The following is a 17,043-nucleotide window of genomic DNA, read 5'->3' as shown; positions in this document are numbered from 1 at the left end:
ATAAAATCAAGTGTATCTGCACATAATAATGATCCCTTTCACACATGTTTATCGTCTGGACAATTTTGGTAAATCTCAAGAGATCGGCTGAAATCGTGTTTTTCTTTGTCGGCGTCCCATGATTTTGAGTGCGTGTGGGAAAATACACGTACACTGGCAACTGTTTACCTCATAAAGTAATGAGAGATCGAGATCGAGTTTTGTGCACTCACTACATCAGACAATGTACTAGCGTGCAGTGACACATTGCAATCTTGGAACAACAGAGGGCGCCAAAAGACAGACGACAACCAGACAATCAACAACAAACCAATTCTCGGCACGTCGTCGGGTGTCTGGTAACATTTGTCCGCACGAGTCTAGTTGCGACAGAAATTTGACGGCGTCTCGGCAACACAACGAAACTTGGGTAAGGTTTAATTCTGGTCCTTATGCTGGACAATAACAAGAACATTCAAATTATGGACTTCCGAGCACTTTTGTGTTGAGACAAGTTTTATTTGAAGCTTTGAACTAGGCCTAAGTGACTCTTGAAGTTGAAAGTCAACGTTTGGTTTAGCCAGGCCAGGTTGTCGTGGTCGTGTAACTTACCGGTCGTTCATGTTTACCAGGGCCTAGGTACGAAAAATGGTGTCCTTTTTTGTTTTTGTATTAACTACGTGTTCACATTGCACGGTAAGGCGTACAAAGAGTTTGTGTGCAGCATATACAAGTACATGTCTGCTCAACTACATTACATGTAATTAGGGTTGTTACGCCCCAACCAGGCCTACAGCATCAGTCCCAACTACCTGTAGTATAAAACATGTACATGTAGTTGGCCCGTCCCAACTAGAGTGTTATAGTTGGGCCAGCCCAACTACAGCACAGGGGTCCAGTATGCATGTGCCCAAGTTATGCTGTTGTTTACAATGTCATGTCATAGATGAAGTGCCATATTTTTAGATGAATTGTGTCAAGTTTAAGATGCATAAACTTTAATAACGTTTAAGAAAATTTCTCCATAAATTGGTCAACAATAGTTGGGCCAGCTCAACTGCAGCACTGCAGTTGGGACTGTCCCAGCTATAGTTGGGACTAACGCTATAGTTGGAGCATAACAAGGTTCATCTTGTTTGTCGTTGCCAGTCGCTGGGTTGCTGGATTTGTCTAGAGTCAAGTGTGATGTTTGTGCCCTGTTGTATTGTACGTCTGGCATGTCTGAGGGTACAAGTACATGTACAAGATAATGTGATATTTGAGTGCAAACGAGCATAGAGGGTCTGTGAAGAGTGCCCTCCCAGAGGACATGTTTGTTACGTGTATTTAGATTTAATGACAATGAATGCGCAAAATCCTAGAAGAAGAAAGAAATGCCCTCCAACGGGATGATAAACGGAGAGGGTCTATTGGCAAGGTTCAAGGGGGCAAGATGCCATGAGCCTGTGTTGAATAGTACATACATGTACCTGACCCTAGAACTATCAATATCCCAGGATTCCTCGTTCCACATCTCCAAGGGGCATCTCAAGGAGCCCCTGCCAGTAAGTTCCAGGGGTTGTCTGCATAACATACATGTACATATAGGCCCCCTGTGTATTTCTCAGTATAGATGTACCGGAACATCGTGGTCTGAACTGTGTGTTTGTGGTTGAGGGGGGTGATTTCAGTTCAGTGGCGTACATGTAAATGTACATGTATGTCACATGTTGGCGAGGGGGCAGGGCAAGAGAACATGAATTTCCCCCCCCCTAAAAAAAAACAAATTACAAATTTTTGAAGAATCGTCACCTCCCAAAGGATGGTGCATGTACAAGGATATGCGGTAGGCCATATCCTTTCGAAAATAGTCCCTGAAATTGAAATTTAAAAAAAGGAACAAAAATAGAACATGTCAGAGATTTACAGGTATGATGCTGTTTCCTGGAACTTTGTTAGGAATTTACATGCAGGAATAAAAAGGAACTGTACATGATGTTTACATGGACATTTGCTCATTTTACTTGGTTTTTCTACCCTGTAAACAAAAACGTTTCTATTGCATTTCTTATTCATGTACATTGCCATCTACACTGTACGTGTGCCTCCTAGCACATGTTTATACATGTAAGTTGAGCTGCAGTCGGCCAAACCAAAGAAATCACTGTTTTTGCATTCCCTGACTAGAGGGCTTCCAATGTTTACAGCTGCATGTATCAAATCCGACGACCAAAAACAGAAGCCATTACTACGGGGCCATCCTGTTTGCACGCAGGTGGCACGCCCGTGAGATATTCCCCCTTAACCAATAGGTTCATGTTGTAATTAGTTGGCAAAGTGCAGATGCGCTTAGGTTGAGACCGCCGTGGGAGTCTCATTGCCCCTCGTAAAGGCATCTCATCAGATTTGTCTATGTATGCTCTCGCTTTCCCCATTTTAGTTTTTAAATTTTTATTTCAATTGATCTATTTAGACACCAGCTGACGGGAAACATGCAGTAAGCATGATACCATGACAACAGCCAAACGACAAGGTGAGCAGCTCTCTGACGTCGGTGTTTATGAGAAGGACAGGCCTCCTGAGGTGAAGGCACACAGTGACCTGCTGTCAAAATCAGGTTCGTTAGGACCTCGTTAGGGCTGTGACGAGTGACCAGGATATATCCGATACCCAACCAAAAAGAGTGGGTTAGTCGGTGCCCTCTGTTGTGGTAGTTGGCGCTGTCATGTACAATTCCCCACACAATTCAAGTCACGAGACCAGTCATGCTTTTGTCACAGTTCATTTGTACCGCTTGCGACTCGGCTTAACACTGGATGACATGTGATGGACTTGAGGTGGCCTTGCAGGGACTTGTGATGGACTCGATCACAATGCCGCTGTTTTAAGGTTCATTACCAAAAACCATACTTGCAAAACGTCTGCAACAATATACATGTACATTTATAGCTGAAAACAGAGTCTAAATGTTCATCGCTCAGTAACAATTGCTCCCTCTCAAACCTGTTCAGAATTCGTCCAAGTGACACAGTGTACAAACTTTCCTGTGTGTATGAAAGGAATGTTTGCGAGCTTGTTAAGAATACTTTTGTGAGGTGACAGATCAAATGGAATATTTAATTAGGCAACAAAAAAAAATGATTATTTCTACTGAACAAAAATGAAATTTTCAATGTTTGATGTAAAGCCTCAATGATATTGAAAAACTCCCTTGGTTTGGTTCACCTAAAAATTCAGATATTTTCAGGCTCTCGTTGATTAATTGTGTTTATTTTTAGTAAATAGTGATCTTTATGAATGGAGCAGTCTGAACAATATCATCAAGTGATAAATGGAATGTACTGTTCCCCGAGGCAAAGCTTTATGAAATTGAGCATTATGTCTATTGTCCAATGAACTTATTCTCTCCATTGCAGTGGTGAAACAAGAATTAATTTTTTCTTCTTGTACAAAATTGCTGAAGATTTGCACATACTGTAAATTACCCATTAATTAAACATTTTAATCTGGTGTAAAATTGCACGTCAAAGTTACGAAGTCCTGATTCAGGTCATACTTCAAAAGACGTTCCTTCTTATTTGATAAATTGTGTTGATCTTTTGACAGCACATTTTATTTGTCTCTCTCTGTTAGCATAAATACATTCACATGGAAAAGAACAGAAATTTCTTGATGTCATGATGGGCCAATGTGGCATAATATGCATGTTAATCATACCAGTCCAGGTGTGCATGCATTTTATGAGAGAACCGTACACAAGACCAGTCCTACGTTAGATTAGACAGCTCTTGTGACTTGAATTTAGACTAGAGGTTGTGTGATTTTCTTTCGGGGTCTCATGATGGTCATACAGGGACCACAAGATTTGCACAGCTTTGTGAGCTTCTTTTGTGCATACTGGTAGCTTGGCAGAAGTGTCCGTAGGTCGGCAGAAGTGTCCAAAAAGCCTGATAGAGAAAGCTTGGCACGTACAATGTACATGTATATTAGCCACTAAAGTAGTTGAGTTTATTATGTCGAGCAGAGCTGCAAAAAATAGGCTTAAGTCTCACTTCTTCATCTTCCCCTAAACTCCAGGTCTTACCATGTCCGGGGATGAGCAGGCATCGTCGTCAATACCCACAGCTGGTGGCGACCCTCACCGACACAGGAGAAAGAGAAATCGCCCCGTCCAGTACCGCCCAACAGATAGCTTTGATGTGGTTCAGCCAAGCATAGCTACTGGAGGCTCCACTCATGGTAAGATTTCTCTTTCCAGCGATATGATTAGTTAGCACACAAGCACAAGTGGCACACAGGATAATGTAGTGTGTCTGTGTCCCGTATACCAGGAGGCCAAAGGCACTACCATTGGAACATAATTCCATATTCTAGGAGAACGAGTGCGATTTATGAATTTAAATCCTCGAGCAAGCTTCTGGCACAGTAAAGATATAACATGCCACCTTTGAATTTACAGTAAATTTTGCAGATGTGTGTTTTGCCTTGAGCATGAATATAGCAGAGTGCATTGAGTTAGAATAGCACATTATGCGGGGTTTGATATGAACTGTGCAATACAGTTACATCACACTGTTGCCGTGCATCAACCGATCATAATTGAGAATTCAATTTTGCTCGAAGATAATGTTAAAATGTGGCACCTGAAGCACTGCATAATACTTTGTGGTCAAAACGCTTACAGGCGACACGTAAATACTATTTATAAAGATAAATTTCTGAGAATCCCAATTTCCTGAATTCTTGTGTTTTCTTTGTGTTTCCACTCCTGTTATAACCAGGACCTTGTTATAACAAAGTCCTGGTTATGACAATGTTACATGGTTTTCTCTAGTTCCTTATCTTCATTGTACATGTAAGAAGAGTTCACTGTAAATACAGTTGTTAAAACTCCACGTGTTCCAGGCTGCGATGATTTTCTGTAGCTGATCAATAAAGCACGTACTACTGGAATGGGAAGCCAGTCTGTGCAGTAATTCCATGGCTTCAGAAAAGAATTGTAGCCAAGAAAAGGTCAAGTCTTATCCTCCTCGAGCAGAAACATCCCCTCATTTGAAAAGAGCTGCATTTGTCGGAAGTGGTTTTTTTTGTTGGTAGGGACGCGACTGCAATGCTTGCATTTCCTAGTCATTCATGAACTACATGTAGCGATGTGCACTTAGTGCCAAAAGGAGCCTCTGTTGCTAAGGAAATAGTGCCCTCTGTTGGTGCAGTTCACTGTACTTTACTTTAGACTTACATGTAACTGACTGTACCTGTACTAGACTAGACTGTATTGTACTTTAGATTGGTTGCTTCCTCCTCCTATTGCACCATGTTCAAGCATTGGATACAGGAAGCAGATCATCAGTCCTTCTCGGAAAATCCTCCATTGCCACATGTATGAAGCCATCCTAAAAAAGAAACAAGGCATCTGTGGTAATTAAACATAGTATATGATTGAAGAAAAGAAAAAGAAAACAAGGAATGATCAACTACAAAAATTCATGATCACAGGATTGAACCCGGGACTACTTAGTTCCATAATTTGGAACAATGGAATACCTGGATGATTTTAAAACAACTCTATTTGGGAAATGTGGAGTTTTACCTCAGTAGCCCAAAGCCCCCATGGTGCTTTAGAAACAGTTCCCATCCTAACACATTTCAACAGATACAAGCAGTGTAACCTTTTGCGCTGCAGATCGTCAAACAGTGTGACTCAGCAATGACACGCACCAAGATTAGGGCCATTTTCCAATGATCAACTTCGTCTCAGGCTTCGTCCCCGAAATCAATCCCCGATTGTGGGCCTGACGCATTTAAATAAAATTAGATTTTCCGTAATTTTTGGCTCTCTTGCATCCTATTTGATGTTTTGTGGCACTATTAGACAAAATATCGCACTTCCAGCTTCAAAGTCAGGTAGAAAAAAAACAGCTGAAGCCTGAGACGGAGTCGCAGTTGAGTATTGGAAAACAAATTGAAATCAAATAATGTCCGTTACATGTACATGTACATGTAACTCAAATGTCACTTTATTTGCTGGAATGACGTGGCAAGCTTGGGTGGCAATACAATAACAAAGTCTGAGGTCGGATGATAATAATCTGTGATTCAGTTATGACCAGATGACTTCAATCAAATAGTAGCACAGAAACACAGCAGCGTGGCATCGTAGAGTAGCAGTAGTAGTTGAGTTTCACAGTAGGAAGCTGCTGTGCTGGTGGTGGTAGTGACGGTGACAATGGCTGTGATGACAATGGTGACAGTAGTGACAGTGATGGTGTTTCAGTTTGCTGAGCTGGCAAGGTTTTCACCCAGCACCCTGCACTTGTGAACAAAACAAAATACAAAAACGACATTCTGGCCGCTTCATGCAGGTGGGTCACTGTACTTAGTAGCACATGACTGGACAGAACCCATGAAATGAATCAAAACAGTTAGAGTATGAGTCATTTGGTACGGAAGGGTGACTTATGCGGTGGTGGTACCAAACTTTACAAAATTAAGCAAAGTCCAACATTCGGTTCCACTGGCCAGTCACTTTACATAATGACCACTTGTGTGTTCCCAGTCCAAATCTCACACCTTCACACTGCGCCCATGTTCTTCAGTCCAACAAAGTTCAACAAGTTCATGATAATCAGCCACCATTTGACAAAACTGCTTAGATTTGAGGGGCTTGGAATAATTAAGGTTGAAGTGCAGCTGCAATAAATTTTTCTTAGACACAGTTTTTCTTCAATTTTGCATCCTTCTTCAATACAGTACAATGTATATGAAAACTCGTTTACATGTTCTTTCCTGTTTGGTTTAATGCTTTGAAAATGGCATGCTTTTAAACAATTAAAATTCATGGTTTCCTGGACAACTGAGGGCACTGTTGGTGTGAGGTTACATGTAAAGGAAGAAATGATTGAGTGCATGGGTGTTTCTGTTCAAATTGGGAACCCAGAATTTACTAACTGAAAGCAATTCTGAGAGAGGGAAGGATGTTTTTGTTGCTATGTATGTACATGTGTTTAAACCCTGACTCAGCAAAGAAGGGAAAACTGAGTCCAGGAAAATCTACAAAAATGCACGACTGTTTTTGTACAAGCCATTGTAACATTGAGGCTTCTCCCTGAGATGACTTCACAGTTTTGCACATGAATATTGGAATACTCATTAGCGTTAAAAAAAACAAAAAGGCAGTTAAATCCCCTTTGGAATATTGTAAAAAGCTGAAAATAGGTTAACTGAGACGCAAAGGTTCATTTGGAGGTTTGTATTGAAAAGAAATTATAACAACTACTCTTTACATGTAAGTTTGATATAGGGTGGGTGAGTCAGGCACTGATGTCGGTAGTTGCAAAAAGTGTGATTGGTTTATTTTCTTTGGACCATACCTGCAGTTTTTCCCAAAAGACCGGAGGATATGATTAATTTTGATTAAAACAAAACTGTGTCCAACTGATACTAAAACGTGGACTTTTGTTTTTCGTTGTTTGTTTCTTGTTGTTTGAACATACTCTTTGGTGGATGTCTTCCATTCACTAGGTTTATCAACACCACCATCAAACTTCCAACACCACTGCATTACATTACCCTCTGAGATAACATCGACCATACGCCAAGCAAAGAAGCCTGGATCAGGAGTTAATGATCAGGGGTGTGAGGGCACAGTGCCCTCTGTTGATGACCCTGACCCAGCGAAACCAGTAAACCTGATGGGCATTATGGACATCCACAAGACAATAGCTAGGCAGCTTGAACAAGCGTCTTCGTTTGCAAGTATGTATACATCCCAGGTACTCAATGCCATTAAGGAAGTGACCCGGTATTACGGATTCTGTTCCACCACGCTGGAAATGGTTTATATAGCCAGTTAACGTCAGATTAAAGGCTGCTCGGACGGGTTTGTTTACCCGCAAATTCTTCAACCTTGCTATTGTACCTTAACCCAGCCGAGCACGACGCATTAATATGGTACATTAACCGCAGAAATTAGAAAGGAATTCTTAAACGAGTGTACACGTCCTCTGTGGAACAAATAAGGAAAGTTGTGTGTCTTTTCACATCATCCTGTGTCAGGTGCTTAAAAAGCCCCCACATTTTTGTCAGCAGATTTTTATACCTCTCTTCCCAAACAAATCTCGGTTTTTCCTTGTCGAAATTTATTCCAGGAAAATGAATTGACTTTATTTGTTATAATCTGAAAGCTACATATACATTAGCTTGAGTTTGGGTTCCACAATTAAATAAACCAGAACATGCAATAAGCTATATTTAATGTCACTGAAGTCAATTTTTACAAGTTCACACTGTGTATTCCTGTGTGTGCATTTGTGTGGTATTGATTATTTGACAAAAACTGCCACACTGCTTAATACAAGTTGATCAATTTGTCTTGTAATCCATTGACATGTACTTTCTAAACTTGCAGACAGTGAGCATCAGCCCTGCCCCTTCTGCTCCTACGTCTTCAGTAGCGTTGCTTTCCTTGCCAGACATCTCAAATACAGACATGGGATCAACTTGGAGATGCAGGTTGACTTGCCACCAGATACCACAGAACCATCTGGCCAGACTCCGTATCAGCCTACCCCAAATGCTGACCAGGATCCTAGCCTGAACCTTGTTTCTGCCTCTGCTAGCTTAAACTGCTCAAACAGAGGTCAGAGAAACACTGAAGAACTACTTCAACCCTCTCTAATGAATGGTGATGGTAACATAGAATCGTGGAGCAATCTCTCAATTCACACACCCGAAGTTAGTAAATCAGAGGTCAAGGGTCAGAGGTCAGAGATCTCAAACAAGTTGCTGGACCGACTTGGGCCACCAATGTTCAGGCAGGTCGCTGTGGACAGCCAGCCTGGGCAGCCTATCATTGTCTGCGACAAGTGTACCCGGGCTTTCACTACCCAGGAAGACCTGGAGCAGCACCAGCAGGTCCACAACGTGGCTAAGGCCTACCAGTGCCAGCATTGCCACAAGCTCTTCCAGAACCCAAGCAGCCTCAAGAAACACACCAGGCTGCACACCGACGGCAAGATCTACGCCTGTGAGTACTGCGACAAGTCATTTGCCGCCGCTGCCTACCTCAAAACCCACCTGCGACTCCACACCAAGCAGAAGCCATTTGTCTGCAGACACTGTGGAAAGGCATTTGCTGCCAGCGGTACCCTCATCAGTCACGAGAGAATCCACATCAATGATAAGCCTTATGGCTGTGAGTTTTGTGGGAAACGCTTTAGGCAAGGTAGCCATCTCAACAGGCACAAAATCATCCACACCAACCTTAAACCCCACGTGTGCAGTAAGTGCAGCAGAGCCTTCGCCGATGTGGCAAACCTCCGCCGCCACGAGCGGATCCACAACCAGGACAATCCCAACGTCTGCGCGGAGTGCGGCAAGAGCTTCATTAACCTGAGCAGCCTCAAGAAGCACGAGCGACTCCACACGAACGAAAAGCCCTATGTCTGCCGGCACTGCAGCAAGCCCTTTGCCTCTAGTGGGAACCTCATCAGCCACGAGCGCACTCATACCAATGAGCGACCCTACGTCTGCAAGGAGTGCGGAAAAGCCTTCACCCAGAGCAGCCACCTGAAGGCTCACATGGGGACCCACTCCATGGACACCCTCTACGTTTGCAAGCACTGCGGACGGGGCTTCACCCAGCGCAGCACCCTTTGTGTTCACGAGCGCATCCACCTAAATAAGAAGCCCTACACCTGCAAAATCTGCGACAGGGCTTTCACCCAGAGCAGCACCCTAAAGGCGCACATCCGCACCCATACCAAGGAGAAGGCGCATATCTGCAAAGTCTGCGGAAAGGCCTTCTCTGCCAGAGGCAATCTGAGAACTCACGAGCTCATCCACACTGATGAGAAACCATTCAAATGTGAGATGTGCACTAAGGCTTTCAAACAGGGAAGCACCCTCCGTGCCCATGAGCGTACCCACACAAATGAAAGACCCTACGTGTGCCGAGCGTGTGGGAAAACTTTTGCTGATGGAAGCAACTTAAAGGCTCACATATTAAGGATTCACTCCAGGGGTAATAGCCCTGGTCTTGGACTTGTCCCTGGAGGTTCCTCCTTGGTACAAACAGATAATGAAACTACCAACACAGAAGATCCATGTTTAACAAATCAGTTCCTTGGTCTCAGTGCAGACCTTAATGCTTCGCAGTCCCCATTCGGAATCAATACCACAAAAACTTCAGGATTACTTCAGCATTAAGAGTCAACCCGGGTGGAAACAATTCTTAAAAAGTGATTCAGTTAACAATGTATCGCGAGTGGATTGTTCAACGGATTTGAGAGGAGAAGCAGACCCGAATGATCATCAGAACTCTGCAGGTATTGTGCTTGATCTTTCAAGAGGGCTGGAAATCCTGAGCAAAATCCTGAGTGAGGTGAATGCTGTTGTCCGAGCTACACATAGCAAACTTGCACCCAAGGGTGATGGATCAGTCGATCACTCAAACACTTTGCGAGCTCAGGAAGCTTTCCGTGGCACAGGAGAGCATGCCAACTTCAGGCAGAGTCTCGTAGACGACCTTGAGCTTTCAAGAATTTTACCACTGAACTGAGGGCCTTTGTCAATTTCGGTCAATTTTTCTATGTCAGTCCCCAGTTTCATCCGTATGTGTTTACCCTTTTGTTAACGGATGGCCTTTAATTAAGAGGAAGAACGAAAACTTGTACTGTACAAGTACGTGCTTAATGTTAATCGTAGAGTGCCTGCCGTACATTACGTGTGTACCCGAAAGGGGTCTTTACATATGAAAGGCACAATAAAGTCGGATTATCATCTAGAAAGCACGTACATGTAGAGCGCCCTCAAGTGGTTACAGTAGCTATATATTTTACGCCCTCGTGGTAGGGCCTAAAGTAATCTGGCTAAAATTTAGGATCGAAAAGTGTCTATATGTATTTTAAAACTGTCATTGGATGGCGCTCTGCTGTTCTGGAGTTTCTTTATTTCCTAGTCGCTAAAACATTTTCACCATTTGACCCACACGACTGAGTCTCTCAACAGAGGGGAGAATTAATGGGGCGTGTTTCATAACGACAAGGCAACACCATGTTGTAAAGTTGACATCTCTGTGATACAGACATCTGTCATGCGTATGATCCGCCCACTTTTATTGAACCTGCACGGTATTGTTGTCGTCATACGTGTACCTTTCTGAATATGACACTGTGAATGATTACGATTGGTTAGAGGTTTTGGGTGGAGAGTGCACGAGAAGCGAGGTCGGTGCAGTGGTTCGTTCCTCGCATTCCAACTCTGTGGATTGGGTTTTTAGTCCCTATCGTATTCCGTGAGTTTTACCTGGAATATTCCTCTACATGGGGGTTTCCTCCCACCTCTTAAAGTGTGATTGCTTCTCATAGTGTCCTCTCTACAGGTTTTGGTTTTTTTTTGTTGTTGTCGAGGTCGCTTTTCAGGAATCCTTGGTGTCATTACCAGAAAACGATTCATGATTTTAATAAATGTTGTGCAACCATTTAGGATTCAAAATGGATACAAGGCGTTGTGTGCCAAAATTAAATTGTTTTCAGCGCAGGAATTGCTTTAAATGCTCTTGTGTTAGTCGACACTAATACAAGGCGATGCTACAAAGTGCTAATGTATTTGAGGTTATCACCCTTCGCTCAACCACCGTCTTCACGGGCGGATCCAGGACTTTTCCTGGGGGATTAGGCCGTAGATTTTCCTTTTTGCGGACTAAAGACTCCTATTTGTATTAACACTCACCTTGTACACATTAAGAATCTATGGAATACTATATTGTTTTACCTTCTTTTTTATTGATATTTTTAAAAATTATGTTCCCTATTTTTGTTTTTCCTTCTTTTGTCACTCCATCCGAGCCTGATCTCTTACCCGTTATTGAAGCAGCAGTTTAAGCGATCAGTTTGAAATGAATGGCTGGAACTGTTTTACTCATTTGTGCCCATTGGTGTTGGTATCTTGGTACGTCCACTGCTGAGGAGGGGGTCTGTAGTTCGTGACAGAAGGTCCCAGTGATGGTTTCACTCACGTCTAATCGTCGACTGTCACGAGAGTGCGATCCTATCAGCCATCATTTTGTGCATTAAGAAGGCTTCATTGTCACTTGGGCCTTTACTCAAGGCGCACCTGTCTACCTGGACACACGACGCACACTCTGGCTGCTCACGTGCCATGGCAGTCTCCCCTGAATGAGAGAGAGGGGGGTGAGAATGAGAAAACGCATTCGTAAACCAAACGAGAGGGAGGCAGTAATTCGGGCTTTAAGTGTTTAAGCTTAATATTCGTTTGTTTGTTTGTTCTGTTTGTTTGTTTTTAGGGTTTTTTGTGTGCGTGTTTGTTTGTTGTTTGTTTTTTCCTTTTCTTTCATTTACAAAATGGATGAAGTTCTTTTCACTGTGAAAGTTTTGAAAGGAGGCCCTTTCAAAACTTGGCTATGTTCACCGTAACATGCTAGAAAAACGTTCTTTTATGTGTGTGGTTTGAGATTTTTTGGCACTGCATCCCAGCCAATCATAACCGTTGAGCAGAAAGGCCGTAAAACTGCAAATCGAAAGCAGTCATGATCAGGGATGAGTGTATTTAGTTTACCGGTCATAACCTAGAGTCGGTTTCGTTGTTTCTGTCCGATAAATTTTATAAACCGCTTCGAGGATTTGACTGCAAGATCATCACGTGAAAATCTCCCGCGAAGAACGACCGGTCCTCTCTTTTATTATGACCGCCAAAACGCATCCCCAGCTGACCCTTTCGTTCACCCATACCTGTTTTACAAACAAAGTGTGGACATTAATTTATTCTCTTGTGGCTGAGGAAACTTGAGGAAAATGCTGCTTTTTCTCCAAACTGGGATAACTCCTTCGAGCTGCATTTTAATGGTGATTTCCTAGACTGGTCCTCTTCATTTTGCCACAGATGACCTTGACCCAAAAATGCCTCTGAAACTGTTTTTCTGAGAGGGTAAAAATTGTGTGGACCTGTGTGAGTCCACACAACGTCATCATACTCTACATTATGTGGACTTCCTTTGTGCAGAGGTCCACACAGTGTATGTCACGCTTGTACGACCACGTGTGTAGAATGGGCCTCGAGTGTTCAGGCGTCCTGTCATGCCTTCGGGTTGACAGTGTTGTAGCTGGGTGCTTGACGAGCCAGTCCTGCGGCCTCCGTTAAAAATGGTTAGCCCCGAAATAAAAATAAATATAAAACTGAAATAAATACAGTCTGTATTCTATGCACCCCAAATGCACTACGTGGCTTGAAGGTGGTTTAGTCCCGATCAAGAGTGCATTCGCCCCCTCTTAGCTTTGGATGATCATGTAGACCAATGAGTGGTTGAAATCATTTTATAACCTCCAATAGACCTTTATCATGATGCTGCCATATTTGTCTTGTTCTTTATAGACCCGTTGGCAATGGTAATACAACTTCACTTATTGACAAAAGGGAACGGACAATTTTTTTCATCTAGCCTCACTTTTGTTGCGTTGCTTTGAATGGTAGATACAACTAAAACATCTCGTTTTGTCTGTAGATTGCCGATGTGGCCGTCGCATCACTGTCAAATTCAAAAGTCTTCATTCAGCTGCGAGTTTCAACTGAGGCACTGCATATCCAATCATAATTGCAAGGAATACCATTCCTCACGAAGCACAGCGGGGATTAAATTTCAGGGCAGCCCTGTTTTCCAGACAATTTGCTTACGGATTCTAGTAACTAGTTACTTGTGACCATACTTTCAAGGTCATTTTATCGTCAAGCTTCAGAAGGGCCGCGAGACACTCGACAACGAGAGACTTTGAGACGCTGATGGCAGCAGACATACCGGTCCTTTTTTAAGATATTGTGCGTGCTCAGAACAACGCGCGCATGATCAGAACTGATACAAAGACCGGTATGTTTTTCGCCACCCAGTGTCTTAAAGTCTCCCATTGAATATCATCACTTTTACTCTGATTTTACCTTTTTAGCATCGCCAAAGTTGCCAACTTCATGATTGCAAAAGAATGCAGGTGTTTATCCAAAACTGTCCTCCATAATCAATTTCAACCAATACCTCTCCACGGGACTCGGAAAACCGGGATTTTGTTTTGCTGCTGCTGTTGTTTTGTTTTTGTTTGATAGTTGGGTTAATTGTTTGTTTTGCTTTAGATGACATTTGAAGCAAGATATGGGACGGAGAGACCCCCCCCCCCGCCTTTGTGTTGGTCATTGTTTGATAGGAATCTCAGGATTTCTTTACAGAGTTCTAGGGGGGATGTGTTTAGGTAACAAAAGTACGGTGTGCGTATAGGGATTGGACAGGTAAGGGGGGTACCCCTCCGTCCTATATCTTGCCTTGTATATTCGATGGAGCTTGGAAACTCCTGTGAAAGTATGTAAGCAAATCACGGGTACATTTCCTCTGTCCGCCATTTTCTTGTTTACCACCGATATCGGGTCCCTCTAGCCTCAGGTCTATAAATTCCGTTCCAAACATCCCAAGCAAGTCTTGTGACAGATTGACTTTCCAAATTACCGCACAGCGACTGTAATTCTTTTTTTACGAAGAGACAGTTGGGAAGAACTCCGCACAAATATGCATGCAGTGTATTGTTCGTTTGGCATGCGTGAGTGTATTTTGCATTGTTCAGTGAGTTCAAAAGCAAAATGAGATTTTGCTTCCACACTTGGCATTTCGTGATTTACTGCAGCCACGATACCGTCAAGGTTGATTACCTGACGGCATTGATCTTTGCAATTCACTACAGACCTGTTTTTAGTTTGGTAAAGACGCAGCATGCAACGAAGTATTTATTGTCGTGAGACAATTTATTTCAGATACGAAGCGACTGAATAGGGTTACTGACTTTATGGGCTATTGTATTTCAAAGACCGATCAGTCTGGCATTCTGTTTTTTGCAGTTATCCTCAAGCGTATAGATCGACGTGTTGGTCGTCGATTCTGTCATAGGTTCGCTTGTAGGGGATCAGCATTTTGCTAAAGTACCAAAGGGATGTATTTGTAATGCACCCTGCCGGTTCGAGCTCGGTAGTGGTGCTTGTTGTAGTGAAAACTGTTTTGATTTTTTGTAGTTTTCGGTCAGGTTTTCTTTTTCAGGACTGGGAGAAACGTCGGGCGTACAACGAATAAAGATCGATACACTTATTCTCATTTGGTCTTTTCCTAATTTCCAGATCTGCAAATTTACGAATTTGTACGGTGATGCATACAAACTATTTCGGAGGGACAATCGGAAAACATTTTCCTTGGAAATCAATCTGTTATCGACGTGTGTAAACAAAACAAGTGTAAATCTCCTACATCGCATCAAACCACCGCGGTGTAGTTGAAAGTTGAAACAAACTGTTCAACTGTTTTATTGTTTACTGCCATTTGGTCCAGCTAGCCAGAATTTGAAATTCCATTCACAACGTCTAGAGCATATCATGCCTTGTGGGTCTTTGTTGTAATGGACAACCAGAATTCTCAGCCACAAGACGAACTGCTGGTTCAAACTCATTGTTCTTTTGGAATGCATGGGTTCAGTCCCTGGATATGGCTATAACTACCAACCACTTTCAAAATGGACGTTTTGACATCTCATAAATTAGCCTTCGGCGTTCGACACCGTGGATACCCATCCAGTAGCACAAAAACATCATTGCGTGCGGCGATGCCATTCAAACATAAAAAAAAGACACCAGTGTGAGTAGGGAGCTACTCCGTGTTTATTTTTTAAGTTATAAGCGCTGCAGCAGGCGGCGCGGTTAGTTATGCAAACATTCAAATGCCGCCACTTCGTGCGCATTAACTCGGCGCGCAGCACGCGCACGCGTAACTAGTCCATGTTGATTGGGTATCATCATTCCATGCGTGCGCAGAAATGCTCAACCAGTGATTCAATGCAAGATATCAACGTTCCCCTTCGCCCTCCTCGCGAGTGAGTGTGACGGCAAAATTGTTTCAGGGAAATTCTGCATTCATTGGATTATATCCACAACATGTAATGCATTGTTCAAAACAATTTCTCTACCAAATCGGCAGAAATGTGGAAAGAAAAATAGAAGTATATTCTATATGATATAGTAAAGCTGGTCGTGGCTTCGCCAATCAAAATTGCCTTTTACGTGTTACTTCTTACCTGGTACTACTATCTGGAATGTCATTCGTGCCTTGAATGAAGACTACACAAACTGTTGGATCAAGATTGATTCACTTTGCTGTCTGGTGGATTGCAAATCACAGACAGACTGGCGCCTTGCCCAAGGGATCATCTTAACTCCAGCATCGCATGACGGTCAGAATAAGAGAAGTTGAAATGGATAAAATAAATTGATACTGAGAACTGATGTCAACGCTCTGTAGGTGTTCTTGGCCAATTTCGGAAAATGCGCTGTTCAATTTGTAAAATAAAACTTCAATTTGGCGTGGATTTTGAAAACGACTTAAACCCTGGTTTCATATTCGCAATACGAGCATTGGACTTCGTTTTTAGAGGTTACATGTAAGTTTTACTTCATTTAAGGGGTTACAAATAAGTGATTAGGATTTCGATTTGACGTATTCTTTGCCAATTGCGACCGATGGGTAATCTTATTCACCAAAAAAATCTGTCTTTTACCGTAAACTGTCGGGTTATGAGTTTTCATTTTCATTTGCTGTAAGTCGAATTCACAAAATTTCAGTTCAGTTTGATAAGAAATATACAGGGTCACAGAAATCATGACACCGCTTTGATAATGAATACAGAGATAATGAAGGTGAAGTTACCCATGAAGGATTATGGCGTGTTTGTTATCAAACTGTATACACCAATCAATGTCTATGATTTTCCTGTGTTTTCCCGTTCAACCATTGCAGGAAGGCCATTTGTGAAGTTTTATGTGATTGTGGCAAAAACGTAGTAGGCCCTACAAGAAGGAAACCTGAGCGTCGGTGTTTGTGTAGGATTCGTACAATAGTCGGCACGGTTATAAAACATTAAAGCTCTATTTCAGTCACGAATATTCAAACATTTAACCATTTAACTAAAAACTTCTAATAATAACTTCTTAATATAACTTCTGTCAGCACAAAAACAAATTCCAATTCTTGATCAGGCATACTTTAAACACATA

At 42.5% G+C, this 17,043-nt stretch overlaps 1 protein-coding gene across 1 annotated transcript; it reads left to right on the top strand.

Moving 5' to 3' along the window:
- Positions 1-278: 278 nt before the first annotated feature.
- On the top strand, positions 279-15,097 carry LOC110988186 (uncharacterized). Its single transcript, XM_022251489.2, has 5 exons — positions 279-409; positions 2,432-2,575; positions 4,036-4,197; positions 7,480-7,713; positions 8,366-15,097. The coding sequence occupies exons 2-5, from the start codon at positions 2,470-2,472 to the stop codon at positions 10,162-10,164; spliced, it is 2,301 nt and encodes a 766-aa protein (XP_022107181.2). The 5' UTR covers positions 279-409; positions 2,432-2,469; the 3' UTR covers positions 10,165-15,097.
- Positions 15,098-17,043: the final 1,946 nt, after the last annotated feature.

This window comes from Acanthaster planci, linkage group LG10 (assembly GCF_054643075.1).
Source record: "Acanthaster planci isolate LZ-2023a linkage group LG10, COTS_SCS, whole genome shotgun sequence".
NCBI lineage: Eukaryota > Metazoa > Echinodermata > Asteroidea > Valvatida > Acanthasteridae > Acanthaster > Acanthaster planci.
Note: the sequence above shows the minus strand (reverse complement) of the source record. Positions and strands in the feature narration are given on the sequence as shown.